Source organism: Ursus arctos, unplaced genomic scaffold (genome assembly GCF_023065955.2).
Source record: "Ursus arctos isolate Adak ecotype North America unplaced genomic scaffold, UrsArc2.0 scaffold_14, whole genome shotgun sequence".
Taxonomy (NCBI): domain Eukaryota; kingdom Metazoa; phylum Chordata; class Mammalia; order Carnivora; family Ursidae; genus Ursus; species Ursus arctos.
In genome coordinates this window covers 17,108,092-17,128,748 of record NW_026622808.1, presented here as the reverse complement: position 1 = coordinate 17,128,748, position 20,657 = coordinate 17,108,092, and the positions used below count along the sequence as shown (strand labels likewise).

Sequence of the window (20,657 nt, the reverse complement as noted above, 5' to 3'; positions counted from 1 at the left end):
GGTCTCCCCTTGACATTTAGGGAGTGGCAGTTTGGACGGGTTGTCACCTTCCGTGCCACACAACGGGGAGGAGGCCCTAGCCCACCCTGGGAGCCTGGCAGGGAGGCCGGAGGACCCGGGTATCCCCGCGCTCCCGCGGTACACAGCATCGCGCCTGGAGGTTGGCCGGGCGCGGCGCCCCCTAGTGGGCCACATGTGGGGAGGAGCGCGTCTCTCCCGGAATCTCCCGCACAAGTTTGCTCCAGGGCTTGGCGCCTGCCAACCGCAGCAATGCCTCCAGGCACCGGGGAATGAGCAGGCAAGAGGACCTTCCCGGTGCGGGAGGCTTCCCAGGGGCCTTCTGCACGGAGGTGACGCTGGTGCTGAGGCTGCAGGGTGAGTTGGAGTTAACCAGGTGAAAAGGGGAGGGGAGGGTACACCTGGCAGAGGAAGCGGCTCTAGCAAAGGCCCCCGAGATGGGAAGATGGCGGGAGATTGAGGAACTTCCGCGAAGCCCGGGAGGCCCGTGCGGCTGGAGCGTGCCGAGGGCCTGGGGGTGTGGTGGACGGGACAGCAGGTGCCAGACCGGGTGGCTTTGAGTCCCTCCTGGAGAAGCTGTAGAATCACTGGGCTCTAGTCTGTGCTGGTGACAGGCCCCTTTGGACTGACGGGGACCACCCGCGGGGGGAGGGGCCACGGCCGCTTCCATTCAGTGGTAAGGACGGCATGTGACCCAGGCTCATTGACGCACACACAAATCAACACTCGGAAATCTACACAAGACAGAACTTTATTGATGGAGGGCTTCCTGGCGAGGGGTGTGTGGGCCCCAGGGCAGGGCCTGTAGCACCATGATGGGGGCGCCTGGATGTCGGGGTCCCCCTGGGGCAGGCAGGGCAGAGGCTGGGGTGGATCTTGCCAGCTCTGCCTCAGCCCTGTAGCTGGTCTGGTCAGGGGGAGGGTGTCAGGGAGGTGGTGCTAATCCCCCTCCCCCATAGCGGACATAGACCCTCCCCCCATCCCCCCCAGCTCAGAGTGGAGGGATAGGGCAGTGCTGGGGGCAGGACACAGGCAGACCCCCTCCCCACCCCCACTCTTCACAGTACATATTCCGGTCAAAGGGGGGGGCAGTATTGGGGGCTCCCTAGGAGTGGGTGAAAAGGGCGCTGGGCGGACAGTTGTTCCCTCCTCAAACCCACCCTGGAGAGGGTCTCACTATGAACTGGGAGAGGGGACGAGGAGGGGCCCTGGGGTGGCCAGCCCCTCTCCATCCCCCAGCCAGGGGCCCTGCAGGGATTCCCAATAAATAACTTCCGGCTTCGTCTCACCCTTTACTCCCAGCTCCCGCCCCCTCGGGCTCCTTCAGGCTGGCCAGCGGCGGGCCGGGTCCCCTCCAGCCGGCGCCCAGCTGTGGCTCTGGGGCCGCGCGCCCCTCCTAGCGGCCCTGGCAGGTTTTGCAGCACATCTGGCGGAAGTAGGCTCTGCTGCAGAACTGAAATTTGAGCACCAGGGGGCAGTAGGCGACCTTGTTCACATCCTTGCACTCTGGAGGGGGCGGGAGAACGGGGTGGGAGGGGAGGGAGTGATCAGATCTCAGCGCCCCTGTGCGTCTGCAGCTTCTCTGCCTCAGTTTCCTCGCCTCTCAAAGGGAGCTTATAACTGTAACTCAAAGCGGGGGGGCTTGTAAATATGTCATTAGGTTGTTGGAGGACTTAGAGAGACAGTACCGGGTCTGGGAGTCAGACCCGGCCTTAAATCAGGAGAAAAGTATTCCCTTTCAGTTATCCTTTTGATCCATCTGGGGCTGTAATCCTTGCTCGTTTCACTTTGTAACAGACGGGAAGACTTTGAGCTCCAGAGAAGTTACTCCTTTTCAGGGTATTTGAGTATTTTGTGTTCATGGTAATCGACCCTCTGTTTGTGACAATGATGCGGGCTCCTGCCTGGCCAGTGATGTAGGACAGGGCCTGGTGCCTAATAAAGGGCTTCACGTGGACTGTTTTATTCCATCTCCCTCAGGCAGCACCCCCTCAAGTGAGTATATTATTTATCCCCCTTGACAGATTAGAAGGCACAGAGGAGGGAGCCCAGTCCAGGCAGTTTGGTTCCAGTGCCTGGAGGAAGTGATCTATTGCCCTGTATGGAAAATAAATTTACTTAGGTAGGGGGGAAAAGAAAAAAAGGACATATTTAAAGCAGTGGTTCTCAAGGGAATGTGATTTTGTCCCTCAGGGGACATTTGGCCGGAGCTGGAGACATGGAGACATGTCTGCTTGTCACCACTGGGGGGCAGGAGCGCTATTGGCATGTAGCGGACACAAGTCAGGAACGCTACGGAATATCCTACCGCGCATAGGGCAGCCCCACTCCCCCAAGAATTATGTGGCCCAAAACATCAATAGTGCCCGAGGTTGAGAAACTCTGAATTAAAGAAAAAAATTCAGCCGTTAATGGTACAGGTGGAGATGAACAGGATGAAGGTCATGGAAGTGGCTGGGGGAACGACCTGGGTTTGGGTGCCCAGAGGATCAGGTGCCTAAAAAGCTTGGCATGCAGTGGTGCTTAATACATGTCTGCAGGGAGTGGCGGTGAAGCGCCTGGAGGGGACAGAGAAAGGCACTGCGGTGGTTGGAGATGCTCCAGGCCAATGGTCAGGACTCCCACGCTCTGGACAGGGCCCTCTTGGTGCCCCTTGGCCTCCAGTCCCACATACCTTCGGGGCCGTCCCCGGGGGGCGTGCTGTCACACTTGGCTTCGCACTGCTGCGTGGCTGGGGGCCGCAGAGCCTCTGCGCACTCGCGCGACGGCTGGCCAGTGTGGCTGGAGCAGCGCACCGCACGCTGTTGCTGGCCGATCCCGCACTGTGCAGAGCACTGCGGGGAGTCGCTGCTGAGCCTCGGCTGGGCTGCCCCTGTCCCCACCCCCGCCCCCCGGGTGCCGGCCTACCTCGCCCCACTCGCCGGTCACCCAGCGAGCCGGGGGACAGCGGCGCAAGTTGCAACGCATGGTGGCTGGCGGCTTGGCTGCGGGCGGGCAGTGCGCGGGGGGCAGCGTGGCGCGGTGGTCGGAGCTCTTGCACAGGACGACACGGTGGCGGAGGCCTGGCCCGCAGCTGGGGGTGCACTGCAGTCGGAGAGGGGGTTTCATGCTCCTGGGCGCTCCAGTCCCCGCATCCCGCATGCACGGGGCGGGAGGGAGGGTGGTGGTCCAGAGGGAGGTGAGGAGGGGTCAGCTAACCTTGGACCGGTCGCTGGGGGCGGGGGGTGCCACTAACTAGGTCTAGGAGGAGGGGCTTGTGACTGCGGAGAGGTGCCTCGGTGGGCACCCATTATGGGCATCCCAGTCCCTACCCCCCGCTTGCACAGCGAGCAGGTTGGGCGTGGGCGGGAAGGGGCGGCTGACCTCTGACCAGTCCAGGGCGGCCCACTCGGGCGGGCAAGCGGGGCCTTGGCAGGCCTCCAGAACCGGCGGGCGCGGCTGCGGGCACGCGCTGTCGTCCAGCGCCTTTTCCTCGGCGGCTGACACTCGGCGCTGGCACACGACGGAGCGGCTGCGCAGCCCTGCATCACAGCTGCGGCTGCAGCGCGACCAGTTGCCTACAACCCAGCTGTGCGGAGGGGTGGGTCTGAGAGGGTATGCAGCAGAGGGCACCCCGGTTCCGAGGTACTGGCATACCCTTCTCCTCCCCAATAACCAGCATCTTTATGGAAGCGGGCACAGGGATGCCTGCGGCTTCTGCAGGGAGCACTGCCAGCACTTGGAGTATAGTCACCCTGTAGCCACGCTGGGGGTGGGGAGGCACGTCACACCTTGGGAGACGATTACCAGGACGAGGCTAAGGAGGTTATGGTTCTGACTCCCACTCCAGGAGAGCCCTGACCCCACCCTGGGGAGCCCTGGCACTCCTGCTCTTGTCACCCTGACCCTGCAACCCGGGGAGGCACTCACTCTGGCGGGCAGGGCTCTGTGTTGCAGGCTCGCTGTCTCTTGGGCAGTTTGCTGTGGGCGCTGCAATGGTGGGGGGGCACGGCCGAGCTGTCCAGCTGATTGCGGCACTCCACGGCCTGCACCTGGCTGCCTGGGGGTGGGCAAGAGACCCGCTCAGCCCTGCTGGGACCAGCACGTCAGCCCAGGGGACCAGTGCCCGCCCCTGACCCCACCCCGACCTCACCGCCGGCACACTGGGCCGAGCACTTGGTCCAGGGCGCATAGTGCCAGGAGTAAGGGGGCAGCGCATCTCGGGCGATGGGCGCATTGAAGCGGTAGCGGAGGGCAGCCAGCTCTGTCCGGGCCAGTACCTGAGGTGGGGGAGGGGGCCATCAAGTGGATGCCAAGCTCCATTCCCCGCCAATGATGCCAATATCTTCCGGCATCTTGCTCCCACTATCATTACCATGACGATGAGAGATGCATTTATGGGTCCCAGGGCTTCTAGGCTCTGCGTCTGATCTGGCCCCTGTCGCAGCTGAAAGGTGGTCCCAGCTAGGGGCAGGCGGTGGGGCTGGGGGGTCCCGGGCAGCCCCTCCAGCAGCAGGGACTCCTGGTCCCCCTTCAGGGCTAGGGGGACAGCATAGGGGTCAGAACTCCAGCCACCTTGACCCCCTGCTGACCCCCAGTCCTCATCCCTCCACCTCCAGCTCACCCAGGTGACTGAGGGAGAGGTTCAGGTCCTGGATGAAGATGTGGACGGAGCCTTTGGGGATCCAGACGACTTCCTCATACCCTGGACGGTGGAGCTCAGATGTCACCTGCTTGGCCCTTCCCCCACACCTGCCTACTTCCCCCATTCCCGGCCCTTGATGATAACAGCTACCATTACTGCACTAAGTGCTTACAGGGACGTTCTAATGCATCCCCAGCTCTGGCCCTGTGAAGTAGATGTGTCGTCATACCCATTTTACAGATGACAAGACTGAGGCTCAGAGAAGCTAAGCAACTCGCCCAGGTTTGACAGCTAGGAATTGGCTGGGCTGGGGTTTGAACCCAAACTTCCCTGCCTCTCTGACCACCACAATGGTCTGATCCACTCCCTACCCCCAACGCAGAGGGATGGGGGCACTACAGAGGCCCCAACCCACACAGTGACATGGCGATTTTAGCAGTGAGAGTTAGGTTTGAGTGGGCTCCACCACTTCTGACCTGGGTCCCTTCCCATCCCCTGAATCCCACTGGGGCCTCCCATCCCCCCACCTCCCTGGGGTCTCTCTCCTTCAGCCCAAGTTTGGAAGTCATGCTCAATTTCACCACACCCTGCAGATATCCCTCTCCTAGTTAGCCTTTTCCTCCAGCACAGAGCCCCTTAAGCCCCGCTCAGAGCGGTCAACCCCTCTCTGTCCCGGACCCAGCACCAGGCTCCCAGGACGGGGGAGGGGAAAGGTTCAGGTCACAGCCCTCTTGGCATGTTAATTGCCCAGGTTTAAGCACCAGAGCCCAAGCTAGTCCCTGACCCTGATCTGGGGCATTGCTGTGTCCCTGGGGACTTTTTGGAGTCCCCACTGGGCCCCTGGGTGTGAGTAGCTGATGTTGGCTACTGTGATGGGGCAGTCCTGCCCCCAGTCACCAAGTGTGCAGAGGGAGAGGGAATGGGGATCTCTCACCGGCTGCAGGAGAGGCTGGGCTGAAGACCCCCTCAATGGTTTCACAGGCGCTGCCGTCGCCACCGCAAACCCGGCACTTGTCTTCCCTCAGGTCAGAGCCCAGGACCCGGTCGCAGCCCACGTGCTGGGGAGGTGGGGTGGGGTGGGAGTGAGCTCCCCTCCCTGCCTTCACTCCCCCAGCCCTTGCCCTGTCTCTGGGCGTCCCCTCCACCTTGCACTCGCCGCTGACGCAAATGTCCACTGTGTCCGGGCGGCAGGGCGTCCCGTCCACGACGGCCGCTGCCCTCTCCGTGTAGAAGTTGAAGCCTTCGGCCAGGCATGTGAGTGAGCAGGCCTTCACGCCCCCTGGGGGGCACAGCCCCGTCAGACCGAGGGCCAGGCCCCCTGGGACTCCCTGCTCACTTCCAGAGGGGGGAGATGAGGCAGAGAGGGACAGACCCCAGACCCAACAAGGATGGGCAGGCTGGAAGTCGGGGTTCCCAGCGTCCTGTCAAGGAACTGTCGAGCCACATCCTGGGCTCTTCGGCCCCTTGGGTGAGGGGGCGCTCAGGGCAGATCCCACAATGCTGTATCCACCTGCTTCTGTCCTCCACTGCCCCACGGACTCCTGGGTCTGTCACTCACCTCCTCGGTATGTCTTCCACGTGTAGAATTTTCCACGGAAGGGGACACTGTCAAATTCGGAGCACTGCATTTCCCTGAAGTCCTGGGAGCCTGGGGGACAGTCCTGGGGGCAAGAGAGAGGAGAGGGAGGGAGGCGGGGTGTGGGGGATGGAGTTAGGGCACAGGCCTGAGGCTGGATGCTCAGAGCAGGGATGCGTTGGAGGGGTGGAGCTGAAGGCAGAGAGGCCAGGGAGGACTAGGTGAGACTGGCTGGTGGCCTGGGCTAGGTCCAGGCTGTTGGGCTGGAGGGACAGGTACGTCTGAGATGGGGTGGATGACTCATTAGAGTTTGGGGCAAGCTGGGGGTGATGGCTGGGTTTCTGGTTTCAGAGCATGAGGCCTTTCTTGAGAGCAGGCCTAGAAAGGAGCCAGGGGCACTCATTATAGGGGTGGGGGCACACGCATGGACTCCCTGGGAAGACCCCCTATCGCCCACCCCAAAGCTCTCCCTGCCCTCTGAGCACCCCCTGCTGCAGTGGGCCTGGTGCTTATTAGGCGTGTGCCCCGAAGACTCGCTTATAGTCAGAAACCCCCACCAGCCACGGGGAACCCCAGCATTTAAAGAAGGGGCAGCAGTGGAGAGGAGACGGGAGGTGTAACACAAGGTGCTGGGAGCACAGGGCCCTGGAGATGGCAGCACGGGGAAGGGGGCAGTTTTGGACAGAGGCTGTGGTTCCTGGTCATAAGGGAGTACAAGCAGAGCACCCAAACGTGGCCACTGAATTTTGTGACAGCGAGCTCAGCGATGGCTTTAGGGCGGGGACGGGGGCAGTTTGGGGAAACTGGGCTTTGAAGGGAGGGGGTGGGGCGCGCTATAGCTGGAGGAGGTTGTGGAGCTCAAGCAAGTTCAAGGCGGGAGAGTCATCTGCGAACTGGAAGGAGCCAGACGCTTGCAGGGGAGCTGGGTCCAGTCGGCGCCGGGGCCCAGGGGCAGCTGTCGGCAGGGCAGGGCAGGACAGGGGTGAAGGGTAAAAGGGGCCGAGGATCCTGGGCTGGGATCCTGGGAGAACTCACGTCGGTGTTGCAAGAACGGTGCCGCCGTCTCTCACCCAGGCAGTACTTGCCCCCGATTGTTGGCCTGGAAGGGGTGGGGGTGGGGGGACAGAAGAGATATGGGGCGGAGGGGGGAAATAGTGGGGGTCCGCCCCGTTTTCTTTACAAAGGGTCCTGACGGCTGACCTGGGGCTGTCGCAGTGACGGCTGGAGGAGGACACGCCGCCGCCGCACGTCCGGCTGCAGTCGCCCCACGGAGTCCACGGGCCCCAGGCCCCGTCCACGCCCTCCGGCCGCGACCCGAAGGGGACGCACACGCGCTTGTAGCACCACTACCGGAGGTCGGGGGGAGAGGGAGGAGGTGAGCCCGGCTCCGCAGACTCCCGGGATCTCGGCTCTCCTTCCTGCCCCGCCCCTTCCCCCCAGCCCGAGGTCTCAGCACCCCTGCGATGGGTCGGAGGGGGCGAGGGTGGAAGTGGGTTCTGGGCCCCCGGACACAGGCAATACAGGGGCATGGCCTAAGCCTACGGTCACCGCCGGGAGGTGAAACTCGCTGTGGGACGAGCGCGGCTGGAGGAGGGGCAGGGGGTGGCCTCAGGCCGTGGGCGGGACCCACGGGCCGTGGGCGTGACCAGAGCCGCCGGAAAACCCCAACGGCGGCGCGGTGGGCGTGGCTCACGGGAGGGGGCGGGGCCCGGCCGGCGCTCACCCCCTTGTCGATGGTGTGCGTCTGGCACAGCGTGCCCTCGGCGGCTGGAATGCTGTTGGTGATGCACCGGTTGCTCTTGCTCAGACACCACAGCTCGCTGCAGACCTCCTGCGGGCCAAGGCACCCGCTCAGGCTCGCCCCCCGCCCTCCTCCCTCCGGCTGCCCGCCCGCCGGGCGGCGACCCGCTCACTGCCGCCTCGCAGTGGGGCCCCGGCGCTCCTCTGCTGGGTCTCAAGGAGCCTTCTTGAATCCTCCTGCGGGGCATGGCCTGAGACCCCCCCCTCTGCCTTACGGGCTGCACTGATCCAGCGTCCGTGGGTGCCGTCAGCTTCCTTAGGCATTACTACCCCCATCTCACTGTGAGAAAACCAAGGCTCAGACAAGTCAAGTCACTTGCTAGGGGCCACACAGCTTCTGAGGGGTAGCCTAGGTTCTAACCCAGGCCTTTGATGGACCGCTCTGTGATCTCAGCACTCTGGTGCCTCCCGAGTCTCCCGACCTGCTGAGGAATGAAGATGATTCTGCATTCCTTGTTGGGTGGGTGAAGCAGCCCCTGGGAGAACAGTAACTCTCAAAACTGGCCTGGAAGGTGGCTCAGGTCAAAGGCCTCATCTCTAATTTTTTCCAGCTGGTGGTCCTCCTTGTTGCCCCCTCCCCTTCAAAACTGAGGAAGCTCCTGGAGCTTTTACTGTTTGGAAGGCCGGGCAGGAACAAGGCCAGGCCGGACTTGGGTGGGACATTCCTCTACTTCCCTCCCCCTGAAAAATCTGCCCACCTTCCTGTTGGAATCCTGCATGGGCTGGACTAGTTCCAGGAAGTCACTCTGACCCTTCAGGTTAGCATCCCTGGACAAACCCCACTGGGTTCAGGTGTCGCCAAATCTCTGACTCTCCAGCCTCTATCCCGCCCTGCCTCCCAGGGAGAAGTGGAGATCCTTCATTCTCCTTTTTATAACCTCCTGCCGTTTCCTCTTTGAACCTAATCTTTTCAAGTTTTGATGGTCTGGGATTGGGCCAATCAATGGCTGTCATAAGGGCCTGCCTCTGAGAGGAATCTGCGCACACTTGAGAAGTTTGGAAGTTGTTCTCAAGTCGGCTCCCTCAACCGTCCTCCAGAGTCCCTGCCTTCTGCTCCTTCAGAGGGCACGTCTCAGCTAAAAACTCAGCCTGGTTTTCTGGCTTCACTTGGCTCGTGTCCTCCCCGCCATTTGTAAAAATATCAGGGGGCCCAATCCCACTTCTGACACCTCTTAAAGAGAACTGGCTATTCCAGTCCTGCTTTTCCTCCTCTCCACAAGGAGGCGCTGTGGTGCATATGAACGAGCTCTGGGCCACTCTGGGAGACTTCAGCTCTGCCGGGCAATTGCAACACGGCCCCCTCTCTCTGTTTTCTCATCTAGGAGATGGGCCTTGCCTACATAAAAGGCTGAGAGGCATGTGACAGAATAGATCCGAAAGAGATTGCATAAACTCCCTGTTATTGTGTAACAGTGACCACAGCTATCTCTGGACTAGGCACTAGGCCCAGCTCTTTACACACGTTAGCCAAGTTATATGTAGTCAATAATTTCCCCCTTTGCCAGGGGCGCCGGGAAGGTGTTCCTTGGAGAAATAAAAGAAAGAATCAATTCAACATACAGCCAGCACTGGTCCATGCTCCTTATTCTGGCACTTCCTCCCCTCCCCCACCTCATTATAAAATTTGGAGTCACAGAGAGACCTGGAATCGAGTCCCGCTCTGACATGTTCTCGAACTGTGACATTGGGCAAGGCACCCTCCTTATGCCTCCATCCCTTCATCTGTAATGTGGGACTAGCAGGATTGTCAAGAGTTTAAATGAGATGATATGTATCACATGCTTAGCACATAGTGGGCGCTCAGTAAAGTCAGCCATTGTCATCATTGTTAGGATATCTGGGATACAGCAGATGCTCAAGGGTGGCTCCCAGATTCTTTAGAAATTTGTTAAGGGCGCTGCAGTAACCAGCCAAGTTGGGGGAGGGTAGGCAAGAGTAGATTGAAATGGAAATTATTCCAGGGTTTGTCTCCTTATCTTGCCCTGGGATGAAGTGAGGGCATTTGAACGATTGCCTTTTCCTGTGTTGAGTGAACATGGCCTTAGCTTGGTCATGGCTATCCAAACTCTCATCTTTGGAGTCTTGAGGAAGCCAGCAGACCTCCAGCTGCCTGGGGGCAGCTGGGAGTGTGACTCCCCGCTTGCTTCTCTATGAAAGGACGGGGCTTTGGGAAGTCAATCTAAACTTCACAAAGAGTGAGGGGTGGTCCAGAGGCTCAGAGCTCGTCCAGCCAAGCCTCAGGGCCAGGCGATCTTGTAAACCAGTTGGTGGGGGATGCAGGGAGTGAAGACAGGGTGTCCTTGGAAGGCTCTGCCCAGTTCTTTGCCAAGTGGGAAAGATGGTCCATCCCCAGGGAACTATGTCTACCCCATTTGGAATGTTTGGTGAAAAACTGCCCAGTTAGGGGGCCTGGGACTTTAGTCCTGCTGTAGCCCATAGGCTGCCTGATAGGCTGGACAGAAGATGGTGCCCAAGGTCTCCCCAGCCCAGCCCCCAAATCAGGGGTCTGGAGGATCGGCAGATCCCATTCTCCATCCCACTGAGTGCATGTGACATTTGTACACTCGTGCACCTCTTTCCCCCTGGCCCCCATGGGGGCTCACCCCCTTCCCAGCTCTCCCACCCCCTGCGGCCCCTCCCCTCCCTGGAAGGAAAGCAGGAAGGCTCTCTCTACCCCGTATTTACACTGACGCGATTTGACTCCATGTTGGAAGCGGCACTGTTCATCTGCGTCGTAGGCCTGGCCAGGTGCCACCGTGGGGTACACGAAGTCCTGTCTGGGGGGCCGGTTGTTCAGGCACAGCCCCAGGCCTGAGCTGTGGTGAGAAGAAAGGAGCTGTCATGTTAGGGGGCTCCAAGAGAAGAGCTCAAGGGCCCCGGCAGGGTGCAGGTCCTAGGGAGCAGCCCTGCAGCGAACAGAACAGGACCCCTCTCAGAGGCAGCTCTGGTTTCCAGCCCCCCCCCCCCGCCCCCCAGCCAAGGTGAGCGGGAGTGTGGGCCGGCGGGCGGGCACATCCTCACTCCAGAAAGCTGGTGATGTAGTCGCGGCTGCAGGACGACCACACGAAGGGGTTGGTCTTCATGGTGATGTGGGCGGCCATGAGCTTGGCCGGGTCCTGGCCACGGGCCCCACAGCTGTTCCCCACACCGTCGTGGTTCATGCCAAACCTGGGGAGAGCAGTGTCGGCTCCACCCCCAGAGCCGAGGAAGCTGCCCGGCCGGCCCGGCCGCTCCCCCCGTGGTGTCCCTGGCCTCACGTGTGTCCGATCTCGTGGGCGATGGTGAAGGCAGTGGCCAGGCCGATGTCCTCATTGATGCTGCAGCTCCTCTCCCGCTCGCACATGCCGCCCACGGGCGCCAGGCCTGCGGAACGGAGCGTGGGGGCGGGGCTGGACTCAGGCGGTGCCGGCGGCCCCGCCACCCTGCCAGGTCCCCACCCGCCAGGGCCACCCATCCGCTGCCTTCGCGGATGCCTGAGACCTCCGGGGGTTAAGTACCTAGTGTGCCACAGGGCTTGTTCCTATAGATGCAGATGTCATAGCTGCGGAAGGAGAGGGGCCGTCAGGGGCCGGGCTGCCTCCCTAGGCCCTGATGCCGCCACCATCACCGTCTCCGGAGGCCCCCTTCTGCCAGGGAGGCCCTACCTGCCTCTCGCCCGGAGCCCCGCGCTCTGCCCCCAGCGGACCTCGGGGATGCTGGGGGCGCGAGTGACTGACCGACTGCATCAACGAGACAGTGAGTGAACGAGTGTGTCTGTGCCCAAGTGGTGGCCCCACTGTCCCTGGCTCTTCCCCCCTGGCCCCTGGAACCGCGGCTCTCAGGCGCCCCACAGCCCCTCCCCACCCCGCTCCCCACTGGAGTGACAGCAGCTTCCCAGCCTCTCCCGTCTCCCAGCAGAAGTGCCTCCTGCTTGGACCTGGATGGTCCCCCGGCCCACGTCCTGGAGTCCTCCCCGCCCCTCACCGCGTGATGAGCACCGCTGTGTCATGGTTGGCCACACCGTTCTCCGGAATGGCGTTGCCATGGCCGCTGCGGTTCACGATGGATTTCTGCCACTTACAGAAGCTGTCCAGGGACTTCCCGGCATGGTGGGTGATCTCCAGGGTGGGCTGTGGACAGACAGACAGGCATGGGCACAGGCCACCCCAGGGGGCGGGGGGGGGGGCAGGCAGCACTGGTGTGCAGGGCAGGTGGGGGGGGGCTCGCACCTGGTCCTCCGTGAGCAGAATGAGGCGTGTCACCAGGATATTAACGATGTTTCCCAGACTTGAGTCCTGGAAAAGTTTGGCAACCTGACCTCCAAGAAACAAGAGAGACCGAGTCTTAAGAGGGGCCCAGAGCAGGAGACAAAAAGCGAAACAATGGCACTAGCTCTCTTTCGCCAGTACATTTCTTTCTGACTCACCCCCCTTCAGCTTGTCTACTTGTCCTCCACCCCTACCCACCCCTGCAGCAGCCTCAAGTGTCTCTGCCCAGAGGCGGCCTGCGGGACGTGCACATGTGGTCTCATTCCACGGCCGTCTAAAGGTACCAATTTGGGGGCACCTGGGTGGCTCAGTTGGTGAGGCGTCTGCTTTCACCTCAGGTCATAATCCCGGGGTCCCCGAGTCATCAGGCTCCCTGCTCAGCGGGGAGCCTGCTTCTCCCTCTCCCTCTGCCCCTCCCCCCTGCTTGTGCGTGCTCTTTCTCTCAAATCAATAAATAAAATCTCAAAAAAAATAAAGTTGCCAATCTGAGCATCAGCACAAGAAGGTGGGAGTGTGGGGGCGGGGGGGGGGCTCTGGAGACGGTGACAAGGGAGGAGGAGGAAGTGCCCGGGGTGGGGGAGGGGCACAGCTCCCTCACAGATCTCCTGCCATGATCTCGGAGCCCGGGGCACCACTGTCCCACGTGGAAACCCGCAGAAGCCTGGCAGGTTCTAGACAACTGGGAAAGCCCAAGGGAGGGAAGCCGGGCTCCGGCAGAACACAGCGCGATCATACGGTGATGTTATGTCAACATATTGGGCCATCTCTCTGTCTGCTAACCTTTTTCTCTTCCCTTTTCGTGGCAGCGAAACAATAGCGCCCCTTGTCAGGCTCTTACTGTGAGCCAAATGCTCTGTCTGGCTCCCCCCCCCACTCTTTCCCTCCGCGGTACTATGACAACACCATTTTACAAAGGTGGAAACTGAGGCCCAGAGAGATCCAGAGTCTTGACTGATATCTGTCGCGGGCCCTGGGGCTGAGTGGGGGGTCACCGAGGTAACCTGTGTGAAGTTATAGGCAGGTGCCTGCGGGAGGGCTCTGTGCACGCACAGATGCGTGCCCACGGGGGGACCGCTGACCTCAAGTTGAGGCTGACACTTACGCAGCCCCGACCGCATGCCAGGTGCTCTTCCAAACACTGTATCCGTTCATGGCAACCACCTGAGCCTTGTGGAGGCACTATTACTATCCCCATTTTACGGGTGGGTAAACCAAGGCACAGAGGGGAAGTGACTGGTCCAAGGGCACACAGCTAAAAAGCAGCCGAGACAAAGGTTTGGCCGGGGCCCGCAGGCAGCCGAGTCCACGTTCCTGCCGCCCAGCGAGGCTGCTTCTCCTCGTTCCTTGCCAGCCGTGGGCCTCCTTTCTCACTCTACCCCCTCCATTCTGGTTCCCTGGCCTCAGGTCGGGGCTAGTGGGTGGAACGGTGACTCCCGCCCCCCTCACCCCTTTCCTGACCTCAGGAGGCTGGCTCCAGGTCTCGGGGCTCCACGGCCAGGGAGGGGGAGGCACTTACAATGTTCATGATGGCCAGCACGTACTGTTCCACATCTCGGCGCCCGTGGTAGGCTACCATCATCTTGTCGGCCACCACCAGGGTCTCCACGTAGCGCTCTCGGCTGACTGAGCGCTTCAGGCCAGGCTGGCCACGCTCGGTCTCATTCCCCAGGGGCCTGGCCGGGGGAGGCTTCAGGGTCCGCAGCCACCACGGCCGCCCCTTCCATGGCTTCTCGTCTGGATGGACAATTTCTGGTCATTCTGTGGCTCTTACTGTCCAAGACCCTGTCTGATGGCACGTCTGCCCCATAGGCCCCCAGACTCCCCCTTCTTCGGCTACGGGGTCTTCTGGTTGTGCAACGTCTAGTCCTACAACGGTCCACTGCCCAGATGATGGGTTCTACGAGGATCTGGCTGCCCCGCTGCTGGACTGCTTGGTTGAACACCTGCCCTGGGCCCCACGACAGCCAGCATGACCGCGCCACTTCCTGCAAATTCCTTTGCCCAAATGTAGGTGTGTAGCTGCCCGTCTCAGCACGGGAGCTGTGTGCCTGTTAGGACTCTGTGGTCTTCCAACCGTGCCACGTTCTCGTCAACGCACTGCCCAGCTGTGCGGCTGGAGGACACCCACTGCCTGAGGGTCTTACCGCCCAACCCGTCTCACTGGCTGTCTGACTGTGAAACCACCTGCCCCTCCGTTCGTACAACCGACTGTGGTTGTAGGTCCGACACAGGGACCCACTCCCAGATGGTTGGATGGCATACCTCATGTAACGTCCCAGGGCTTTGCACTTGTCCCCTTGTAAATATCTGTCTCATCCCCCCACCCCCTGAACGTCTGATCAGACACCTTCCTGCAAGTCTGGTTGTAAATCGGACTTTCTGAACAGGCTTTTCACGCTGCAGTGGCTCGAGTATCGGCCATTCCTTGGCCGCTTAACTGTCTGGTCACCCCGTCATCCTGGAGACGGAGGCTTTTACACCTGAGCACCTGTCTCGCTCCCTGCTGGGCCGTCAGACTCTGGCAGTGATGGGAGGGCTGTTTCACTGCCCGACTGTCCTGCTCCCTGGCTGTCTGCCATTTGTCCCCGCACTTAGCTCCCTGCCGACATTCTGGAAGGAGAGACACTGCTGCCCGTTTCTGCCTCGAGGCAAAGATGTGCAGCCCCTCTGCCCATCCCCAGAAAGACGGATGTACCTCTCACTCCACAGGCTGTGTCCAGGTGGGGGTGACGCAGAGAGGAGCGTTTGTACACCACGTGGGGGCCACTCTCCTCTGGGCCCTGGGCCCCTTTGGGCCCACCTTGCAGGGGCTCAATCAAATACTCTTCTTCGTCTGCCACGATCAGGCCATGCTGGGGGTTGGGGAGCGGGCAGAGGGCTCGGGTCAGATTTTGGTTCCCAGGACCCATGGGACCCTATCTCTGTCTTTACGATTTCATTCTTTCTGTCTTACTGGGTTTATGTTGCTTTTCCTTTTTTAACTTCCTGAGGTGGAAGTTTGGTTCATTGTGTTCAGCCTGACCCCCTGGCTACGCATTTTCCTCCAAGTTCTGCTTTAGCTACATCCTAAAATAACTAATCCTTGCAATTAGCTCAAAATGCTTAAAAAATATCCACCAGGATTCCTTCTCTGACCTAGATTTAGAAGTGTTTTTCTTAACTCCCAAACCGGTGGGCATTTCCCCCTGCGTCCCAGAACCCTCCACTCACCAGGCCCCCACAGGTGCTGATGGCCACATGGGAGCTGCCGGCTTGGCCCTGCAGGTGGCCAGCGTACAGGCAGTGGGGCCGGGCAGCCCTCTGCCATGCCAGGCCCTCCCGTGTCCAGTACTCCACAGAGACGTGCCCTGCTAGAAGACGGGGGCTGTGGGTCAGGTTCAGCAGGAAGTGGGTGCGGGGTGCGGCCACCTTGTAGAAGAGGCGGGACTCTGGGGCTGGCCCCGTGCCCCGACGCTGCCTCCGGGGAGCCGGGGGCGAGAAGGCCAGCAGGGCCCCATTGTGGTCCACTCGAGTGGGGAAGGCGATCTCATAGCTCTCCAGACTGGCCAGGAACTCATCTGTGGGTGAGGGTCAGAGGCTTGGGGTGAGCCCTGGGAATGATCCGTGTCTTCGTTGCTTGGCTACAGGGCAAATGATGCTGGCCTCGCTGACCCCAGGGCCCTCCCCCAAGTGACTGCCATCCCAGCCCCACTGACCCTTCCTCGGCTCCTTGTTCCCTCCCCATGCTGCCCCTGGACACCCCTACCTTGAGACCGGAAGGCGTGTATGACTTCGAATGTGAGGCCCAGCCCCAGGGTGAGGGCCCAGCGGAGGATCTGGCAGGCGGGAGCCATAGAGGCCACGTGTCCACATGTCTCTCTCCAGCCCCGGCTGCCGGCAGCCCCCACAGCACTGCCTCCCCTGTTCACAGCCTGGGCGGCATCACCGGGGTCCTGGGAGGGAGGAGTTGGGTCGCGGGGGCGGGCGCCTGGTCCTGCTGCCCAGGGTGGCCAGTGCCAAAGCCCCTCACTCCCAGCCCCAAGGATGCCCGCGGCATTTCCTCACGCAGAAGTCCCCCGTCCCCCTGTCCCCGTCCCCGTCATCCTCCCTATACTAGGAGGGTACACAGGGATTTTGACTGTGAGCACCCACTACGGGCCAGCTACCGGCCTGAGCGTTTTCACAGCATTTTATTTCATTTCCACGATAATCCTGAGAATTTGTTCACTGGCTAATGATACGCATGGTAGAGATGCCATCCCTGCCCACCGAGGGGCTGTCTCTCCTGGGAGTGACTGAACGAGAGGAGCTCAGACTGGGACAAGTTCTCTAGAAGTAATGGGGAGGCTCGGGAGCAGGGGTGCAGAGGATGAGAAGAAACTCATCATGTGAAGACAGGAGAAGCTGCCCCAGGGACAGCAGCAGGACCAAAAGCCCAGAGGCAGGGAGGACCTTGGTCTGGACCCAGGACCACAAGGGCCGGTGTGGCTGGGCAGAATGCCTGAGGGGAGGGCGCAGGAGGGCAGCAAGGGGAGGCTGGCATGGGCCACACTTGAAGGCTGTGTTGGTCAGTGGGCATTTTCAGCCCAGATTAAACCAGAAGCCAGTGCTTGGCTCCTCCCACTAACCCCGCCTGACCTAGGCCCTGCTATTGGATCCACTGCCACCGGTAGCATTATTCACCCTGTCAGCAGGGCTGGGAACCCCTACAGGTGGCGTCTGTCCCCATGACCTCTCCCCCACCCTCTATTTCCAGCCTTGCCCCTGGTTTGGCTCTTCTCCTTTCAGATGCTTCTTTCTGGAAGCTCTAGGCTTGCCCGGCAGGTCTCAGTTTCTCTGGCATCTGCCCCAGGCCAGCCTGCTGCGCACAGACACCACTTTGGGCCACTACCCTGTGCCAAACCCTCCTCCCCACTCCTGCCTCCACCCTCCTCCTCCTCCCCCTCTGTGCTGTTTCCCCCTTAATCACACACTGTCTTGTTTTCTTTGCAGCCTGGCCAAGTCTGAGAGTCGATCTCCAAACAGGGCAGTTCAGCACATGAGGGAGGGAGCCAGGTTTTCAACAAGATGCAGACTTAGAAGTTGACATGACCCGCTTCTGCTTGGACCCCTCCAGCAATGGGGAGCTCACTCCAAGGCACTCTGTGACCCTATTGCTCCCTTCAGCTGGGGAATGATTACCCCTCGTTTGTCTGCTTGTTTTTACCTTTTGGGGGCTTCAGTTGGCGGCCTGGTGTCGGACACCTGTGCGTGAGCCCCTCTGGGCCTCAGTGCCTCTTCTTCAGCACCTAGACAGGGAGGGGGCAGTGAGAGGAGCTGGGTTGGGTCTGAAGTTCAGGGGTGGCTGAGAATACTCTGTCCTTTTCCTCTTGAATTTCATCCTCCCTCAGTTCCTAGTCCCCCACCAAAGCTCCCTCCTCCCCTACTCTGCCTCCCCTGCCCCCATCTCCTCTTGCCTCCTCTCCTCTGTTCCATCCTGGAGACCTTGACCAACTCTGATTAAACCTCTTCCTGGTCAGTTTCCCCTGACCCTCCTCTTGCCTTAAACCCCCTCCCCTCCCGTGCCAAGGCGGCAACTTTCTCATCGCAATGTGAGGCTGGAACCCCCTTTCCCCAATCCTGTCCCTCTCCTTCTTTCCTGCACTGCCAGGCCTGGGGCAGAATTTTCCTCTCCCAGCGGCTCTGTGGCTCTGGTCCTGGCTGCAGTGTCTTTGAGCCTCTCCTGCTCCGGAGCCCTGGAGTCCTCACCACTGTCCTCTGGAGCTGGGCCCCTCCTCCCCGCGACCTCACAGCCTCCTTTGTGCTTCTGGCTCAGATGGGGTGTGGGGGAGGGTGTGGAAAGACCCAGCATAGGTGGGTGGGGGTGGGGAGGGGAGGGGTCTGGAGGGGGAGGGCACACAGGTGTCCACCAGGGAGAGGCCCAGAAGAGGATCTGGGACAGTGGCCCAGCCTGCAGGGTGGTGACAAGGTGTGACCTGCCCAGGGCACTGGGGGTACTGGGAACAGGTCAGTGGGTCTGGGGAGAAAATGATACTGATGGTAGGGAGGTTAGGGGGTTCCGGGGCCCCAGCCTGGCTGGGGACAACAGCAGGGGATCTACACCGGGATGTGTGGGTGACTGCACGTGCAGGACCGTGTGCGTAACCGTGAAAGTAGACTGTAGGTACGTAGGCAACTTTGTGTGTGGTGTGTGTGCCCATGTGACCCTGTGTGTGGCCATGTGTGTGCCCGTGTGCGCGCGCACGCACGCACGCGCGTGCCCAGGCTTGGCCGGTCCTCCCAGCCCCTCCTCCCAGAAGGCAGGAGGGAGGCGGCCAGCACGGGGACGGTGCCAGCGCTGGAGGAGGAAATGCCGCGCGGAAGCGGCCCGGAAACAGCGGAGGCTCCATCCCATCCCAGTGATCCGGGAAGGACCCGCCGCTCCACACCCAGACCTCCTGGGCCGTGCCGGGGAGACCCGGCCCCTCAGCGGAGGCCAAGGCCGAGGCCGCCCGGGCAGAGGCCTCCTCCAGGCGCTGCACATCTGGCTGGGCGGGAGGCAGACCCTGCTGGGAGAGCAGACAAAGGCCCGCCCGCGGCCTGCGGGAGGAGGGGGCCGGCGCCCCGGCGGGTCCCCCTCAACTAGCCACTAATTAGAGGCCCTGAGCCCGACGGGCTGGAGACGCTGGGAGACAGACGGCTGTGGCCTCGGTGACCCACTCAAGGGAAGTGGGAGGTGCCACTCCCACACCCAGACACACAAACACACACTGGTAGCGACGCACACACTCGAGGGTGACCACACCTGCGCAGCCGGGGACCGACAACCAGACACCGCAGACCCACAAAGGACTCCCATCGCAACACACCGACACGCTCAGGACACACACATCCAGAGGCGAACGCACAAGACACACAACCACACACTCCCCAGACCTATGTGCACACACACGTACACACTCATTCACTGAAGACAACCCAGAGACAAACACACACTTGGGCCTACACACACAGACACGTACACACTCGTTCACACACTCACATCAGACAACGGACAAACTCACGGAGTCCCACAGAACTTGACATACACACCAGACGCACTCACATACGGGCATTTACACACTTGTTACACTCGGACACCCCCGGAGACAGCACAGAGACACACACACTCACCTAGACATTTACACACACAGCAGACACGTAACTATGCGCACACACTGGCTTACACTCACACCTATGCGCTCACACAACACCCCATAGGATCGCACACGAATTCAAACTCACCCAGACACTCATGGACATGTTCATGCAGACACACACAGGCAGACTCACAGCGTACGTGGATGCCCACGCGCACCCCGACACACACACACACGCAGCAAACAAACCCAGACAGGAGCCCGCATGACCTCAGTGTCGCACACACTCAGGGACATCACACACCGACACAACCCCCGAGGCTGGACGGTCCAACAGACCGGGGCCCGAGGCCGTCCCCGCCCGACGCAGACACACAAGGTCACCCCCGGCCACCCCGCGCCGGCCCCGCCGAGCCCGCTGCCCGCCGCGCCGCCCGCGCCTTTACCTGCGGCCGGCCGCCCGCCCGGGCCTCCGTCCGCAGTCTCCGCCGCCGTCTCGCCGCCCTGCGCAGGAAGGGAGGGAGCGAGCGCGGCGGCGTGGCCGGGGGAGGGGGCGCGGGGAAGGCACTTCCTGAGCCGCCTGCCAGGGTTATAAAAAACCCCCAAACCGCGCGCGGCCAGAACCCCGCCCGCCGCCGCCGCCGCCCGGCCTGGGCCGCGGGCTGGACCCGAGCCAGGGACCCGGGAGCTCGGGCGGCCCCGCCCGGACCGGCCCCGCCGTGGAGGCTGGGGGGGGGGGGAAGGCGGGCGGGGGGGGGGGAGTAAGGTGGCAGGTGGGGGAGGGGAGAGAGGCGGGGTGGGGGGGAAGGGAGGGAGGAAGAATTGGGTAGGGGTAAGGGGAAAAGTAGGGAGAGGAGTAGGGGTGGTTGGGGGAGGGGAGATTGAATGGAAAGAGGCGGGAGGAGGTGGGGGATGGAGAAGGAGGCACCGTCGTCCTGTGGGGGTAAGGGGAAGGAATGGGGCGCGGAGGGGGGGAGCGGTGGAGAGTGGGGGAGGGGAGACCCCACTCTCTCGCCTGCATCGCCTGCACCGCCAACAGCTGTTATTTATTGAGGGCTAGTCCTACTCAAACAAGCATTTATTCGGCGCCACCCGTGTGCCAGGCGCGGTGCCCAGGGTGGCTGAAGAAATCTCAGCCCGCCCCTGCCCTCCCAGAGCTCCCCTCTGAGGGGTTGACCTGCCGTGGGCCTGGCTGGTTCCATTTCACAGAAGAGAAAACTGAGGCCAGAGACGGGGAGAGTGAAAGTTTCATGAGAGCAGGGGCCCCGGGGGTTTTAGTCACCCCTGGGTGGGTT

General features: G+C 61.5%; 1 protein-coding gene across 3 annotated transcripts; it reads right to left on the bottom strand.

Annotated features, from left to right (window-relative positions):
• Positions 1-751: 751 nt before the first annotated feature.
• ADAMTS10 (ADAM metallopeptidase with thrombospondin type 1 motif 10) lies at positions 752-19,996 on the bottom strand. 3 transcript variants are annotated; one of them, XM_057311456.1, is made up of 26 exons: positions 19,809-19,996; positions 17,451-17,532; positions 16,011-16,197; positions 15,476-15,822; positions 14,961-15,117; positions 13,782-13,999; positions 12,227-12,310; positions 11,982-12,127; positions 11,516-11,559; positions 11,276-11,381; positions 11,040-11,186; positions 10,693-10,834; positions 7,942-8,049; positions 7,419-7,564; positions 7,254-7,317; positions 6,201-6,303; positions 5,788-5,921; positions 5,577-5,700; positions 4,622-4,702; positions 4,373-4,536; positions 4,151-4,277; positions 3,928-4,057; positions 3,382-3,586; positions 2,926-3,102; positions 2,693-2,840; positions 752-1,524 (listed from the first exon to the last, which is right to left on the bottom strand). In XM_057311456.1, the coding sequence occupies exons 3-26, from the start codon at positions 16,096-16,098 to the stop codon at positions 1,415-1,417; spliced, it is 3,300 nt and encodes a 1,099-aa protein (XP_057167439.1). In that variant the 5' UTR covers positions 16,099-16,197; positions 17,451-17,532; positions 19,809-19,996; the 3' UTR covers positions 752-1,414. The 3 variants fall into 3 exon arrangements, with proteins under 3 accessions (XP_057167439.1, XP_026337011.1, XP_057167440.1); XM_026481226.4 differs by having other exon boundaries at positions 2,693-2,852; positions 19,809-19,995; XM_057311457.1 differs by lacking the exons at positions 752-1,524; positions 2,693-2,840; positions 2,926-3,102 and having other exon boundaries at positions 3,496-3,586; positions 3,928-4,053; positions 19,809-19,995.
• Positions 19,997-20,657: the final 661 nt, after the last annotated feature.